At 35.2% G+C, this 17940-nt stretch overlaps 1 protein-coding gene across 4 annotated transcripts in view; it reads right to left on the bottom strand.

Annotated features, from left to right (window-relative positions):
- Positions 1-169: 169 nt before the first annotated feature.
- The window catches only part of LOC134533696 (RNA polymerase II-associated protein 3-like), a 29954-nt gene continuing 12183 nt past the window's right edge, over positions 170-17940 (bottom strand). For 2 of the 4 annotated variants that reach the window (XM_063371275.1, XM_063371284.1), the window contains 8 exons: positions 14186-14305; positions 11196-11309; positions 10508-10635; positions 9158-9368; positions 6787-7014; positions 4644-5000; positions 3727-3919; positions 170-474 (listed from right to left, as the gene is read on the bottom strand). In XM_063371275.1, the coding sequence (XP_063227345.1) occupies positions 386-474; positions 3727-3919; positions 4644-5000; positions 6787-7014; positions 9158-9368; positions 10508-10635; positions 11196-11309; positions 14186-14305 (1440 nt within the window). In that variant the 3' untranslated portion in view covers positions 170-385. Of the gene's footprint in view, positions 475-3726; positions 3920-4643; positions 5001-6786; positions 7015-9145; positions 9369-10507; positions 10636-11195; positions 11310-14185; positions 14306-17940 lie in introns of all 4 variants that reach the window. The other 2 variants (XM_063371258.1, XM_063371267.1) reach the window with 1 other exon arrangement.

Below are 17940 nucleotides of genomic sequence, written 5' to 3'. Positions count from 1 at the left end.
AGAATACTTAGTCTGTGAGGTTATCTCATCATTTCTCATGAACTCTTGACGAGATATAACAATATCAATGCCCCTGTACAGAAGGCCAATGGGAAAGAGAAGGAGGGGGAACAGAGAGAGAATCTGACTTTGCTCACTCTCATTGTAGCAATAAATAAGAAGACCGATCAGTACAAAAGTTTTTATTCACTATATAATACAAGAAAAAAGTTTGAAAGAAAAAAAAATCTACCAGTCAGGCACTAAACTAATTATCAGACAAAAAAAAAAGCAATATTCCTTCTTGAAGACAGGATATGATTGCATTGTACCTTTCACTACTGAATGCAAGGCTGTTGGTTCTCGAAGTGCGGAATAGTAATTTTCTCTTCATTCCATGCAGTCGTCACAACTCGTATTTTTCCCTTAGCACTGATGCTTCACCCTCTGAACATTCTCCACGTCCCAAACAGTAGTCCAGCAGTTTACGAATCCCTGAAACAGACACGTTCAGTTTCCTGTCATGTGACCATTAACTTTAAAATGTATCCATCTTGTTTTTATACTAAAAAGTGACTGCTGACTATTTTTTTTATAATTATGAGAAAGGGAAAAAGAGAGAATCCAGGAAAACAGAGAAATGATGGTTTTTTTTACTTCCCACTTTTAAGTAGTGAAAGAATGCTTTTAGTTCTAAGTTATTGGAAAGCACACAGACGTGTTGAATGACAGTATTAAAGTTGCAATGAGGTTATAACATTATATGTAGAGGTTGGAAAAATTAGCATTAATTTTTTCTCAAAATTAGCATCTATTATTGTGAAATTAGTTTTTTAATGTAACTTATTTAAAACTTAATATGTATTTAGATTATAAATGCTTGTAAACCTAATATTCATGAATACAACTCTCTCTCTCTCTCTCTCTCTCTCTCTCTCTCTCTCTCTCTCTCTCTCTCTCTCTCTCTCTCTCTCTCTCTCTCTCTCTCTCTATATATATATATATATATATATATATATATATATATATATATATATATATATATATATATATATATAGAAAGTATACATGTATATACATACACAAATAACCCTCTATTTCTGTTTTGTACAAAAAAATTTTTCCATGCCTTCTAGATCAAAACTACAATTTTTTTTTTAATTTTACTTAAAAAAAATTTTAATGCAATATGCTAGCATCAGCAAACATTAAGTTGCAGGTTTAATTCATAGATTAATATACAAATAAACTTGATTGATTGGAGGGATTTATATTTTGAAGTTATTTTGGATACATGTAGGGTAATTTGGCTGCATCACACAGACATGGCAATTCAAGAATCATTCTGGTCATGAAAACTAGTGTAGAGAACAATTACCTGAAATTCACCACAGGGTCAAGTGTAACATTTGGGGGGATGCCAAGTACCTATAGTTCTACTGTGGTCACGGCTGCAGTTTACTTCATACTCCCACTAAAGCAAAATGCAAGCGAGTGCATCTGTTTTGTTTTCATCTTTCAGCCAACCATACACCTTTCATCTGTGAGAAATCTCATCTGCGATTTACATTTGTGTACTAACTGAAGTGCTAATAAGTCTTAGTGAAAGACATAAATTATAATAATTTAATTGAATCGGCACATGCTAAAAGGGCCTCAGTCACAAAAAAATGGTAAAGTGAGTTAAGCATGAAAATGCATGTTATAGGATAGCTTCAACTATCAATGCTAAAAGGTAATGCGTCACATGCGCGGATTAGCTAATATTAGCTAGGTAAATTCTTAACGTATGCTAAAAGGGTTGCTTAGAGACAGATTTATTTGTTTTTCTCAAAACTGGGTTGCTTGGACTGAGGCCCTTTTAGCATGTGCTGATTCAATTATACATACGCATCTGTCCTACACAAAAAGCAAAGTATGAATATAAGGTGAGCCAGGTCACTGAAAGTCTGTAAGACTTTATTGTTTCTTTCTAATTGTGAAAAATTCATTTTGTACTACTATCTTGAAAACAGTGAAAAATCAGCTATGTACATAGTATGTAGCATTTTATACAGGATATTTTTTACAAATAAATAACATTTTAAACAATTTAGAAACGGATTGGTTTAGAAAATTATCTAAAATAGCATTTATGTTGGAAATTAACAAAAAAAAAAAGCATCTAAAGTGTAAATTAACGAAACAAAAAGTATCTATAGCATAATGCTAATTTTTCCAGCCCCTAGTTATACAATGGTAAATTGTACCGAGTGATTAATCAACCAAGAAGATGTCTGATGCAATGCAGAGCAAAACATCTGTACAATCAACTACTTGATTCAGCTCAACTTTGAAAAGTCAAGATAAATTTATGAACACAATGGCTGCAAAAGCCTGCAATAGTAAACTCTTTTATTTTTAACTCTTCATAGCAAAATTCTATTATACTGCTAGTAACTGCTTGCTCATTGTCATTACTACATATAATTTTATTATAAAGCTGGGCGCAAAATTACAAAAACATAATTGAGTGAGTAGCAGGATGGTACGCCACACACACGACTGTGCACAATACATCTGCAAAATTTGTCTATTTGCAGATAGTGTTGATAAGTTTTTTAAGTACGGTACAATTCTCCTGTAACAGCTGTCTAACAGCTTGTCAACACTATTTTTCTACTCAAAAATTATAAGAGACATTATGCAAAAAATTAAGAAACCTAAAAACTTTTTTAAATATATTTAATGTACATTCATCGCAAGTCCATCATCCAGATAATAATGATGATTTATTTTTGCAGCAGGAATTATTTGAGCAATGCATGTGAATATCTCAACAATTACTTGCTACTATATGATAGATAAATGTTAAGAGCTCCCACCTCCTGCCAAAAGGCAAACCTTCTTTGCTATCATTGTTGAGCCATACATCCATCACAGAAAAAAAATATATTTATCTCCCTTCAACTGTGCATGACCTCCCTCTCATGCATATCATCATACTATTAGTAGTTAATCAGTATGTTCAAAATCATGGTGGTCAAATCTTGTACCCTTTGATTTACTTCTTTTTTTTAAATACTAAACCCAACTTCATTCTTTGACGTTTGTCACTCTCCATTATTGGGGGCCTTATTTGGTGAAATGAAGCCAAATATTTTTAGAACAGCACAAAGCGTTGTGGAGTACGTGGCCAGCTGGTTTTCCTCCCTTACTTCTCCTCGAACGCCTCTGGAGATGGTCTTCCCCACACCAGTGAAAATAACCTTCCAGACTCGTGGCAACACTACATTACTGCATGACCAAACATGCTCAATTTTAAATCCTCACTCAACTTCTTTTAAAGTTATGTTATCAATGAACACATTGAGGTCGTTGGAGACGGTAAGGGGTGGAGCAATGTGAATAGAGCAGCAACAGAGATGCATTGATGGGAAAAACTGGAGAAATTTAAAAAAATTTCATTGACTCACATGTTTCATACTTGCGAAAAATCCAGGCCTGCTGGGAATCGAACCCAGATTACCTTGTCAATAGGCAAATGATCTGATAATTCTAACACAGTAACCCAGGTAGCATCAGAAAACAAAAAAAAGTTAAATGAAACAAGATCATTCAAAAGGAGTAGTTGAAATGATGGTAAATACCAACTAAGATCAAAAGAATGACATCAAAAAGTTAAAAAAGAAAGTACTTAACATTACCATAAGGACTTAGATAGTACAAACACAACATAATAGAGTATCACAGGGTGTTAATACGTACGTTCTTTCTCTTCTTTGGATAGGAACAGAGAGAGAGTTGAGAATCTTCGGACATTGCTAAGGCCTAACAGGTATGAATACACAGGGCTTCCTGCTTTGGTAAACTCATTAGCCAGAGTCGTCAGGATGCCGCTGAGTATGTTGCTTTCCAAAGAATCTTGGAAGAGTTTTGGAAGGTCAGCACCATTGATTTGCTGCAAAACAGTAAAATTTCAAACTGACAGCTGAACATCCATCACATTATACCACAGCAATAAAACTAACAAAATCTTAGGTGTAACAAATGGTGGCCAAATATTTAGTGCCATAACACAGGTGGTTTGGTAGGACCATGATTAAATGTTTTGTGCCATCATGGAGGGAGAGAACAAAAAATAATGATAATAAGTACGTATAAGATGATTATTGGTACATACTTAATAAAATAATAAGACACTCATGCTGGCAAGTATGTTATTGTATATCATAAAAAAAACTATTTTTAGATTAGTTTTACATTGAAGGTATGAATTAAATCTATAATCTGAAATGTATAAAATATAGCCGATAAAAATTTGTTTAAATCTTTTAAATCTCTATGAAAAATTTATTTCAATAAACAAAAGTAATCATTTTGAACATATATTTTAAGCTGGTTTTCCTTACCTCCAAAACTTTATCAAAAATTGGATAAGCTAAGCATTGATAGCCTATATTACTGTAGGAAATAAACCCCAATTTTATAAGTACGTATACTATACTATGGAGATAACATAAAAGAATAAAAGATTAAGTTAATGTTTTTTTGTCATAAAATGAACTTTATAAATAAACAGTTGAAATTATATCTTAGTTATTTTCAATACATACAATACTCTGAATAACACTAGACAAGAGGGCATTCAAATTCGGCAACAAGAGATGTCGGCACTAGCTCACCTTGAGATAGGAATGCATATGTTGGGAACTTTCTTTGACCTTGTTCCAGCCGACCAGGAACTGCACGGACGAAACTGGGGCCGACGGCACCTGTGTCCGTGTGTCCCCGCCCGCCCCTCCCCGCGCCCCGTCCGCAGGGTGGGGGTGATCCGGGAGCTCCGGCCGCGGGGCGTGCACCGGGGACGACGGCCGCTCTTCGGGGGCTACTTCGGTCCTGGAGCTCGACGGACCCTCCGAAATGTTTGGTTCCCGGCTCTCACGTGCAGGTGGCACGGCAGAGTCAGTCCCGCGACTCCCAGCCGGAATACTGCTTGAACTCGAATCAATTTCTTCTATTTGAATCCTGCGCAGGGGCTTCTGGCAACAAGAAATAATATAATTTTTAAAACACCTTACGTTACGTTGTGTTGAAAAAAATGCTAAGTACAAACAGAACACTATTTGTAGAATTCCTAGTAACTGTTTTATATTTATCTAAGCATGTGTTATAATTTTACACAAATTTATTCAAACAGCTTAATATAGTACCTCAATAAAACTACTTAACGAAAAGTAAATATTTTGTCGGTGTATTGGTACAACCTGTCTGCAAATATTGTTCTGCAATCCCCATAATATCTCGATACACATTGAAAAAATCAGAGGGGAGCACTACATATACTGGTCCTGATTAAAATTATTACAGTTCAACTAATAAATGTAATTACTATTCACAATAAAACTTGCACCAGCAAGTTATTAACTAAATTGTGAATTACCTATAACATTGCTGCAGAAAATAAAACAGGTATTATATAATGTGGTAAGTTGTGGTAAGTTGTTGGTAGTTGTAAATTGTGTTGGAGTGTGCGAAGCTTCGGAAAGTCGAAGTTGAATCAAAAACAAATTTTCTTTGTCTTCGTCTTCGGGAAATTAAAAAAAGTTAAAAGATTCAGAAGATTTTTCTTAGAGCAGAATACATCAAAAGCACAATGTGAGAACCAGTCACATCGTTAAAAATGGATTAGAACAGTCAGCATGATTTTTGGTGTGGTGACCAGATGCTCACCCACTCTCACCCCCCTAGCATAATGACTGCCACCGGCGGTGTTCATGTGACAGCTCGGGCAACCTAACAAAAAAAAAGGTCGACTTACCTCGCAATGAGGCAAAAAATAAAAATGTTGGGACCTTGCACACAAGCACGCAGGCTCTGGAGGGGAAACAAAAACCTTGCAAAACTCTTGTTCCATTCTGTTCACGATGAAATGAAACCATTCTGCAGATTCTTCAGGTAACATTTAAACTTGGCTAGCTGGATATTCTTTTAAAAATTATAAGTCTGAAATTTAGGAAAAGTTTTGGGATCACTAAAATTATTTCCCCCATTAGTAAGAAAAATTTTTTTTTTTAAATTTTGGGATATTTTAGGGTTATTCATCTTGTATTCTTACATAGTGTTTTTTACTTCTTTCAACACACAAATAACAACCAACAGACAAGCAAGAAAGTACTAGAAGTGTACACAGCAATGTAAGTCTATGCAAACTTGAAACAAACGTTTCACAGCAAAGCCTCAAATTTTTCAACTCAAAAACTAACTATTCAGATAAGTCAAAAGTAAAGTTGTGCAGATAGACCAGCAGAAGCAGATTTTGCCAGTATTAAGTTCTATCTGCACTTCTGTTTGTATCATATGCAAAAAAACATATTTTTGGGCAGTGTTAGCAAAAAAGTACAAATGTGAGATTACAAAAGTAATGCATGACTACTCAATCTAATCGTGCACTTAACATAAGCTAAGTATGTGTATTAGACTTTATTTATGCAACTGTTTCAGGTGAAATATCAACAAGATTCAGAACTCTTTTCTTCAATCTGTGATTCATTCTAAACCAAACAAAAATAACTCACCTTAAAATTCAGAACTTATACTTTTGCTCCCACTGCTCATATGTAAGGGAATTTTACTGCAATTGCTATTTGGGTTTGGTTGTCTTTAGCCATGCTGATCTGACTCGTTAAGACTGTATAACAACCTAAGAATTGAGACACCCACTTATATGAAAATTTTATGAAGTTTTTCATATATAATATTCAGATAAGATATCTGTTTCAAAGAAATTTATACGGGTCGGCCAAAAGGCACGAAATGACGACTTACTTTCGAACGAAGATGCGGAGGCTTCTTAATGGGCCGCACGACAACAGCTTGGTTGCCCTCTTTGCCCGAATCATCTGCCACATTCTTGATCTTCTCCACGATGCCCTGATTGGTGGAGCACTTCACCTGCTTCATAGCTGCTGTCTTGATGCCACACAGGCCAGAGGGCCCCGGGAGCGACTCTACGGAGCTCTTGCTTCTGGGCTCCTGAGGAACTGGTCTTGCTGCCTGCAGCATGCAGGAAGGACATTACACAGCAGTTTCTTGTCTCAAGTTTCCAGCACTCCAGCCAGTGTTGTATGCACTCTTGCAGATCAAGCAGAAATGCAAACAAACATGCTATTTATTACAGCTGTATCTCATTAATATATAAAATACTCTGGGACATTTTCTGCAGCACAAATATAGGAACAACACACAATTAAAAGGAAACTAAAGGAATCAGCATTTATTGTAGACAATAACAATATTATCAGTCAACAAAGTATTGCATTAAAAAATATACGGATACCTTTAATTAAATTTTTTTTAAAAATTACCACAAAACTTACTTGCAAACTAACAATCCTCAAAGCAATACACCAGCCAATAATATCAGCCCATAAGTGTGTGGCCAATCAAGGGAGACCTTGCCTGCTATACATTTATAAACCCCCTATTTTCAAGTGTCAGATATCAGTCTGTTTGCACCTGATGACGGGAACAGATGCCAGTTCCCAAAAAGTTGCAAATGTTTTGTCATAGGAAAACGACTGTGTTCGTCGGTACTGTCATTGTTGTGTTGTCCGTAATACGTACTTGTTTATTTTCATTGTTGTGTTCATAGTTTGCTGCATTGTCCAAGTTTGTTGTCTGTCTGCATTTACTGTTCTTGTTGAAACTGTCTCTTGTTGTTAGCCTACTGAGTTCCATCTGTGCTGTTAATTTTCATGATTAAATTCCTTCCCCAGAATTCTTGTGCTGTTTGATATTCAAAGTTTGAATGTGTTCATCTGTGTATCTTCATTGAGTTGTCCGTAATACCCGTTTAGTTTCATCACTGGGTTCATCTGTTCGACATCAGCTGTTTTAGGCTTGTTCTCTGTGGGTTTATGTTTTCATTTTTTATATTTTATTTTGCATTCTTGAAAACAGTGCAAACCTGACATGGTGTATGTACAAAATTTTATATTAAATCAAAATTCCCCCTTTCGTGAATCATTTAATGAACATCTCCTTACAATGTACCAGGAAAAAAAAACACAATAGTGCTACTTAATAATGAAAGTACAAAATTTATGTTGAACTATTAGTTACTACATGTAAAACATCTTGAATGAATCTTGAAATGTATACATTAAAGTAAGAAATTTTTTTTAAGTAAGGTACTTGTAATGAAGTTTCACCGTACACAATTTTTTTGTAAGATCACTTGAAAATGTGTAAAAGCATCTAGGTATGTTATTATTGTTTACACCAGAGAATTTTTCGGTAATGATATCATTAAATGAGACAAGATATGAATAATCTTTATACAATATAAAAAAAAGGCCATTCAATTTTTGTGTCCATCATCAGTTTGAAAATTGAAGTGAATTTTTTTTGTCTGAGTTTTTCATGGCTTCTAATGTCTGTAACATACCTAATTTTATTATTATGTTAGTACTACAATTTAGTATTTATTCCCTTTTTTGTATCAGCTACGCTAATGAAATTCAAGTTTCTGAATAATGTGCTTACACTTAAAACCCTTCAATAGCACAGTGATATTTTCAATTAAAAATTAATAAATCACGACAATGAAAACTTGTAGCATTTCCGAAGGAACCTAAGTATTTAAACTTTCAGAATGAAAACACAAAAAAAACTATATGAAAGTAGATTTTGATGCAATATTTCACTGTAAAACTAATTAACTAATTATATGTGTTAATGAAACAAAACTTCATTTTAGTTAGCTGCGTAGAGAAAAAAAACCTCATTTCAAAATTTATAAAAATAATTCTTGGGCAATTAACGTTTATTCCACGGATGCATCAGTTGACTCATTTCATTACTGAACATTTGTCTCATGAGGAGGCTCACAACACGTTCAACATGACTACTTGAGCGTTCCAGAAAAAAAATGTGTCGATTAACACAATGGGAAACAGTCGTATTTCGCTCCAAACTCGGTGTTTCCAAAAAGATGTTGCAATTGCATACGCAGAAAAATTTAGTCGGAGAATTTTTCGCTTCAGTAATATTAAGGGTCCACACGCATAAATTTTTTTCCCTTCTATTTACCAAACTCTAGCAGCAAACCTAGAGGCGAGGATGTAGAAACCCTGATCTAAAGATCAAGGGCCTGTCCCGGGATCGGTCTGCAAGCGCAACGCACCGAGCACGTTACCTTCTGCTTCAGGCTGTTCTTCTCCAGCCTGGCCAGTTCCTGCCTGGAGGCGGAGTTCTTGGGCTCGAGCTCCAGGACCTTGCGCAGGTCCCCTGCGGCCTCCAGCGGCTGGCTCAGCTCCGTTCTGGCCGCCGCGCGCCGCTGGTACGCCTTCACGTACGTGTCGTCCAGCCTCAGCGCGGACGTGCAGTCCGTCTCCGCCGCCTTGAAGCTGAAACGACGACGACGCTCAAACCCTTGATTCAAGCGCCAGAGTTCTAGCCTACGAGACAACAGGGGTGATCGCAATCCCGATCCCTTCCACGCTGGGATAAACGTCTGCGAGACGTCGGTGAAGGCGGTGTGCAAGGTGAGTTGTGACAACAACTGCGACTACAACTGCAAGAGAAGCAGCATTGCCTATGGCTGCTACTGCAGACCCATCCATCAGTAGTGTTAGTTAGCGTCCATGATCGAAGCAAGGTTTTTGAATACACATATTCAGATTTTTTTTTTTTTTTTAAATCACCCTCAAACACAAGTACTGTATCCGCCATTGTCGATTGGTGCTCCTGTGCTACATGGGCAGAAACCATCATTTACCTTGAATATCATTTGCTTGTACTGCACACAATTGCCAACTATTTCTGAGAATTTATCTGAATCGTATAACTAAAAAAAAAATTCAGGTCGCATATTTGTATGCAGGAATAAGAATAATAGTACATAAAACGTATTTCAAAACATAAAACTGTTTTAAAAAAGGTAAAAATGTTAGACAGGCAAATTAAACACTGCATGATTTGTTGCTCTTAAAGGCCCAGATATTTTGAAAATTCACTTGGTGTCAAATTGAAATTAAAATTTTCTGTATGCTCTAACTAAATCTGCTCTTCCCTTGCTATATTCTACTCTAGTCTTTTAGTAGGCTCATTTACTTTACTGATAACTGGTCATTATGTGCATGACCAAGGGGCTCCCAAAATGACTGCAGCTCAATTATCATTACATATGAATTATTTCTTAAGGCCTGAACTCTTGTTGACACCGAGTTTATTAGAGACTGTGGCTGATAAAAAAAAATGGATTATTTCCTGAATCCATGGATGGGTTCCCATAAAAAAAAAATCCAAAGACTCATGAGAAAGTACATTAAAAAATTTTTGGATTCAATCCCGCTGAGAACTGAATCCAGATTGCCTAGGTGTAATTTTTGCAGTAGTATACAACCAAATTAAAATCAATCTTCAAACTACCTGGGTCCTTAGTCTAATTTTTTTATAACAAGGTGACACAAGACAACAGATGGCAACTTAGGGCAAACACTACAAGCTATCAACATGCTAGCAATTACGGGTACAATAGAATTACTTTTTAGTCTTCAAGTAGCACAAAGCTCTGTTGGCATAGAATATGGCGTCGTGAGGGTAACATTTGATCGCCCGGGTGTAGCACTTAATGGCATCATCCCACTTTTGACTTTTCACAAACTGGTTCCCCTGCAACAAACACACATTGTCAGATAAGTAGATAAGTGATAAACAAAAATTAATGCAATTTGTGAAAGAACAAATACAAATAAAAACCATTTAAAGGAAAATAAATAAATTACAATATAATTTTTTTTTTTAGAAATATCATATTTAAGTATCCAGTTAAGAACACAAAGTTTCTTAACAACATGCAGAAATTAAAATGTGATCCTTTTACTTGACATCAATGTCATCATAAATAAAATGAGCTAAATGTAATTAAATTTGACCACTCATATTACATTATATCATTTGTACGAATTTCCACAAGTCTATTTGCGTATTCAGTGTTTAGAACAAGCTGCGATTTTATTTGACATTGCATTTTAAGTATGAACTAATAACTGTATTGAGATGAATAATATCAAACCCTTCTGATAAATTAAAAATAAACTAGAGGAAATTTGGAATATTCTTTGGGGTTTCGTGACTTCTTCGCTAACCGCCTTTGTTTTTTTATTTGCTATTCATTTTTGCAATAGTGTATCGTCACAGTTCCGTTAACACAGAAGTAAAGAAGGAGTCACCTTTTCCTTTTCGAATGACGCCTCTTCCATAAGTCGGTACTGGACCTGGGCCGGCACTTCCAGTTCCGACTCACTCTGGGAGCTGTCCACGTCAACCATCTCACAGGCCTTCTCCTGGAACCCAGCATAGGGACAGGTGGGTGACTGGATCACATTAGTACATATAAAGTGTTACGTTCTTTGAATATTATCTTTGAAAGATTTGTGCAATGGGAGTGCATGACTTGATGTAAGCTTTTGGACATATGCCATTGCTAAGCACTTTTTCTGTAGAAGAAAACTAAAAAATACCAAAAAGACAAAACAACACAATTTAAGCAAAGAATTGCTGTTGTCAACAGGATATAAACACCACATAATATTCCATAACAGGAATTTGGTCAACAAACAAAGAAAAACAAAGAAAAATGGACTAAAAGAACGAAAAAAAAAATAAAACCCACAAATGATGACAGCAGATTTGAGTCGCACCTGTGTTTTCGTACCATGTGCGTCTCTGCCTGAGGACGGGAGCAGATATCAGTTCCCGAAACGTTGCTTGTTTTCTTTTTGGAAAAACTTTTGTGTTTGTTCTGTCTTTTCGTTTTGTCGTGTTTTTGTCTCGTTTCAACTATTGTGCTGAATTTTTTTGGGTTCAATATTTTTGTGCTGTCATCATTTGTGAGGTTTTTTTTTTTAGTGTTTTTAGTCAATTTTTCTTTGTTTTTCTTTGTTTGTTGATCATATTCCTGTTATGGAATATTATGTGGTGTTTACATCCTGTTGACAACAGCAATTCTTTGCTTAAATTGTGTTTTTTTGTCTTTTGGGTATTTTTTAGTTTTCTTCTACAGAAAAAGTTCTTAGCAATGGCGTATGTCCAAAAGCTTACATCAAGTTCTTTGAATAGTTCTTTCAATGGGGAATATTTTTTTTTTTTTTACATTTGCCATTGCTGGTTACACTGTATGTCATAATAAACCTCCTTAACGGATTGTCTCGTCGCTGTAAGCTCACTATGTCTGTCTGTAATCTAATACTCTTTTGACTAATTCCTTCCACTGAATATTCTGTGCTGTCTATGCTTTTTAACTTTTGACATCAGCTGATTTAAGCTTGTTTTCTGTGTGTTTGCATGTTAATATTTTTTGTCCATTATTGAGGTTTCTTATGACGCACAGTGTAACCAGAAATGGCGTATATCCAAAAAAATTGGGTGGGGCTGTGTCGGAACACACTGTCGTTGATTTAACGTTAAACATCTGTGTCAGCAAGTTGTTCTTAGTGTAATGGATTGAAAAGAAAACGAGACATTGAATGTGACTTAAACTGACACTGAATGGTACATAATTATTTATGTGATTAATATTCAACTGAACGTGGCGGCAAGCAGTCCAGCTTCGGAGGATATCGAAATCTGTTCGAGCGCGACAGCAATGCGATTTTATTGGCATCTATTAACTTGCTACAGGTACTACATAAAAGAAATTCCACTATATTTTTGCTGAGAAATTTAGTTTGAAGGAATGGAATTGGCTAAATATCTATTAGGTCTTATGACTCTCAACCAACAACAAGGGTATGGGGGGAGCTGCTGTTTTATGAGAATGTCTACCAATGGTAATATGTATCTTGGTTTGGTGATTGGAAAAAAAATCATTTAATTTCTTAAAATTTTGAACATTTTCATGAAGAAAAAAGAACTGTTTCTGGCCTTTATTCTACAGTAGAACACGCAGTTGTAGGGCCTTAATGCAATCAGTTTTCTTCTTTATTTGAAGAATGTAGTCTAAAGATCTGCGAGCTTTACTTAGAGGAGCTGAAATTCCCAAGAAAAATTACAGTGCCCAAAAAATTATGTGAATGAATTGAACCACATCATTTTCTGTCAGTTGAAGAGAGTACAGGCGAGAATACTTTGAGATAATAGACACGGATCTTAGAGCAATGTGTAATGAAGAAACATATTTTGATGGAGAATATTCTACTAAATACACATAAAGGTCTTGACGAGGTAGCCATGTACCCAGAAATTGATGTTCGTTCATCACAAAGCGAGCTCAACGTTTTCCACAAGAAAAATGATGAAAATGTGTTGCAGATGCAAAAAAAGGTTTTACTTTCCATGAAAAGAGAGCTGTTTGTTAACGTGGAAGCTTTAGTAAAAGCATCACGCTCAACGTAGCTTCAGTACCCTAAGACGGCTAAAAACATATTTGAGAACCGCAATGTCCCAAAAGAGGCTTAATCATGCAGCTATAGGTCTGTGCACAAGCTGCTATTAGAACAAGTTGAAACAAAAAAGGTTGCCAGGATTTTTATATCTGCTACTGAACGTGGGCATAATTTGTTTCGATCAGTTTGAAGTTTGAACAATAAATAAATGAGTCCATTATTTTATGTTTTATTTCATTTTGAAATTTATTATTTACCTTGTAATATTACTGTTCTGTTTCCTTTAATTTAAACTATAATCAAATTGTTTTAATTATTGTCAAAATCTTTACAAACACTAATTTTATTTTGATTAGGATCAGGTCAAATAAAGTGTGTTTCAACTTTCAACCATTTTGTTTTAAGTTTATTCCATGATATTATTTTCATTCTGTTAAAAATATAATCAAAATAAAAAGTCAAATCATTGACCAAAAGTATATCAAAGATTAGTTTTCCATGATATTATTTTCATTCTGCTAAAAATATAATCAAAATAAAAAGTCAAATCATTAACCAAAAGGATATCAAAGATTAGTTCTGAGGTCAATTTTGAAAAAAAATTAGGCCCCTCGGACACCCCTCCTGTGCGGGGTATTCCATACCATCCCACCCCCCTGATAGGTTGGTCCCCACAATTCATAACGGTGCTGGTGCTGCCATCTATATATATTTTTTTCATTTCGTAACCACATATTTATTAAAAATTATTGCCCTTTATACACCCCATTAAAAAAACTGTGACACAAGCACACACATTTTGTAATACGCATCCCTAATTTGATCTTGTTACTTACAACATCAAATTTTTCCCAAGAGCTGTAATCTAATCCAGAAATTCTTTGATTACTCTGCTTACTGCCACTTTCAACACCTTGTTTTACTTTCTTCCTCTTGCTACGAACAGGTGGCACCTCCTAAAACATGAAGGGAAAGATACTCCAATTAAAAAAACAAGGGATCTGGATAGATTTCTATACAATACATCAACTAAACAATATGTATATTTAAAACACCTAAAGTATCAAACATTATTAATATAATAAATACAACCCAAATATTTAACATATAAAATAATAAAAACAAACATATTACATTGATTTTAATAATATAATATAATTAACTATACAATTGGTAAGAGTTGGTAAAATTGGCAAAAAACATTGTTGTTCCCACAACATGAATGACAATTACGTAAACATCAGGTACTGTTTTCAATATGATGCTAATGCTCTATCAGGACTAACTAGGTAATATTGGTAATAAGAAAAACTAAATCCTTAACAGACCTTCCATTTATTGTAACAAAATTACAAAGAATGCATGCCCTATATTTTTTAAAAGTCATTAAAAAATATTAAAAAAAACTTTTCGAATAATTTGTGAACAAAGAATACACCAACTTACATCTCTTTCAAACATGTATGGCATTTGAATAAAGCATGGTCAGGTACATTATCGTGTGCTAACCGTCTTTATTTGCATATGTATAGAATACAATTTTAATTTTTATGTAAACATTAAATAAAATGTCCACAAAACTGATCCGCTTTATATCCGGAGATCCGGATCAACAAAGGCAGGACAAATGAGGTTTTACTGTGCAGCGAAAGAAGGCCTTTCATTTGGCATTCTATGCTTCAGCACATTATGTGGTCCAGCACCAATCTAGCCACTCCTCTTCAGATTTCTCCAAGTGAATTTTGGATGTTGTCATTGTCCACCAAGTCACATTACTGCACTGCCCGCATTTTATATTTATTCTGAGTTTATTTTCCCGAAGTTTTTATTTAAGTAATGTTTTTCCTGTTTTCTAGAGGGTTACACATCCGTAATGATTTTTTTTGAACAGATCAGAATCACGGATGCAGTTTTTATATAGACCAGCTTATTATGTATACACCTATCCCTCACTTAGCACGACTAATTCGTTCCTAAAAATGCTCATGTTATTCGAAATTGCGTATTCTGAAGCATTAGTTTCCATAAATTGCAAGGCTAATTTATTTAATATGTTCCAAAATTGTACATGAATATACTTTACGTAATATAAATGCGTTGAATAACACTCAACTATAAATATGTCACACCATTTATCTTTATATGCCTCCCATCGCACTTTGTATGACAAATACGACACAGTGTAACGGGAGGTATGTGGTTATGTACTTTATCGCCAGTCAGCTGGCTGACTTGCCCGCCTGGGCGTGACCTTCAACTCACGTCGCTTACTTTTCCAAACCATTATTTACTGACAGTGAAACCGATATTACTGTCTGGATTTACAATTGATTTTTCAAAAATCAAAGTGCTTATTCGCGTATCACCACCTGGTTCACACCAATCCTGTCAAGCCAATTTTTTTTAATGGGTCATTCATTTAACAACCTTTTCCACGTGAATCATCTGTTCATTTCTGTTCCGGTATCTAATGTCAAATATATTCCCGCTAGTACAAAGAACAGCATCAGACTTATATAAACTTTTGGTAAGAGTCCATATTTCGTACGATTGTGCGCACAGTTGACTTGCGTAAACCTAAAGTGCGACCAACATAAGTGTGGCCTTCATGATAATCTGCGCACCGTCATACTTCTAGTTTTGTCTCAAATACTTGAACACGATGCATTATGAGTGATCAAGCACCTACAGTTACCGGCAGCTGAATGGGCAGACGTTGCTTTTGTTTGAGTGAATTCCCTGCCACTGGCTATACGAGTTCACGGCCCGGTCTGTGGCCAGGCGACAACGGTACGGCACGGCGGCATACGCACAGACGTAAAAACATTTGGTCCTTTACTCTCCATAGCCGCAATTTAACTTGCCATAGCTGATGTTTGTACAACAGCCGATAGCGTAGTCAGACCTGCACGCGCATCTCTTCCCCCCCCCCCCCCCTGTTCCGCTAAATGTATCCCACAGCACATGTTCACAGAATTTGAAACATACTTCATGGCGTCGTGCTCGACTTTTTTTTTTGCCTGCCGAGATTTCGTGCTAACTGAAGTTTACAGACGTGCAATTTGAGACTGGGGCAGTAAAATTAAAATCGCGCTAAATGAATTCACACAATCTGAAGCCGTGCTATGTGAGGGATAGGTGTAACTTGTTCTGAATACCATTGTACTATATATTATTATATTTTGTTTTCTGTTAAAACTATATTGACAATCGAGATAATCCCGTAAAATCGCTAATTCAGGATGGCAATGGTCTTAAACGTGCCAGATAAAAACCCACAATAATTGTCCTTTACTTTTTTTCCTGAAAGAAAGATTTATGCACATCTTGGTGATCATGACTAAAATTAAATATATGTTAGGTCAATTTCATTTAAAATACTCTAAAATCATGTAGATCTATGATTCTCAATAAATGTTTTTCCCCCCTATTCCAAATGGATTCACACAACTCAGTAGTTGTCAAAGGCCTTGAAGGCTAGAAAAACTGTGTGATTTAGTAAATTAAAAACTCGTCAATATTGATGGGAGATTATTTAAATTCCTGTTGTATTAAAAATACTTTCAGTGTTTCTTCTTATGTATATTTTTGTAGTTAACAGTTTCTTGTCACTAAGGCATTTGTAAGTTTAAATTATATTTATTTAAACTATGTTTTGTAAACTCTCACAGTTTCACGTCAGTTTAAGTGTTTGTATGTACTGATGTTGGTTTAATATGGAATTATCTGGCTCTGAAACTCCTTTATCGAGTTACAAGGAATGTATGGCTAAAGTTATGTGCAATACCATTACAGGCATGCTTCCTAAATAAATGTGATTACTGTCTCGATATTGATGAATTTAAAGATGCTTTAACCAGGTTTTTTTCAAGAGGAAATGATTGACATCACTTACAAACAATGGATTACTGTTGACAGATGCAATTGCAAAATATTTACCAAACCATTTGATGAGTCAAATGAGTAGGTAACCTTAAAAAACCATGACTTTGTTGCTAACAACAATTTAGGTTTCTCTCTGAAAAACAATCTTTGTTGGAAGAAAGTGAAGCTGTACTAACATTGGATTATACCCAAAATTATTTGTTTGTTCTACAAAATGAGGCTCAAGAGTTTTATTGGAACAATTCTATGGCTACTGTGCACCCTTTTGCAGTATACCTAGGTATCTCAAGGAAAGCAATCAAGAAACAGGAAAAGAATAACTAGTTCACCAAAGTTTTGTATTTATATCAGACTGCCTAACACACAATATTGTAATTCTTCATGCTTTTCAGAAAAAAGTTAATCCTATTTCTGAGAAATTATTAGCCAAATTGGAAAAAAAAAGTACCTACTATTTTTCAGATGGTTCAGCTGCACAGTACAAAAATCGTAAGAATTTTCTGAACCTTTGCTATTACAAAGATGACTTTGATGCACATAAACCAAACTGGTACCGATTGAGCTGATACATAGGTACGTACATTCCCTACATATGTTAACTATAAAAAAAAATTGGTTGTCTGTAAAGTCTGTTTACGGACGATAGTTTAACGTGACATCATAACAAAACATTTGTAGCAGTTGGCTACACTGTCGGTCGGTATAG

Source organism: Bacillus rossius, chromosome 1, assembly GCF_032445375.1.
Source record: "Bacillus rossius redtenbacheri isolate Brsri chromosome 1, Brsri_v3, whole genome shotgun sequence".
Taxonomy (NCBI): Eukaryota; Metazoa; Arthropoda; class Insecta; order Phasmatodea; family Bacillidae; genus Bacillus; species Bacillus rossius.
The sequence above is the reverse complement of the archived record's forward strand: the minus strand, read 5'-3'. Positions and strand labels throughout refer to the sequence as shown.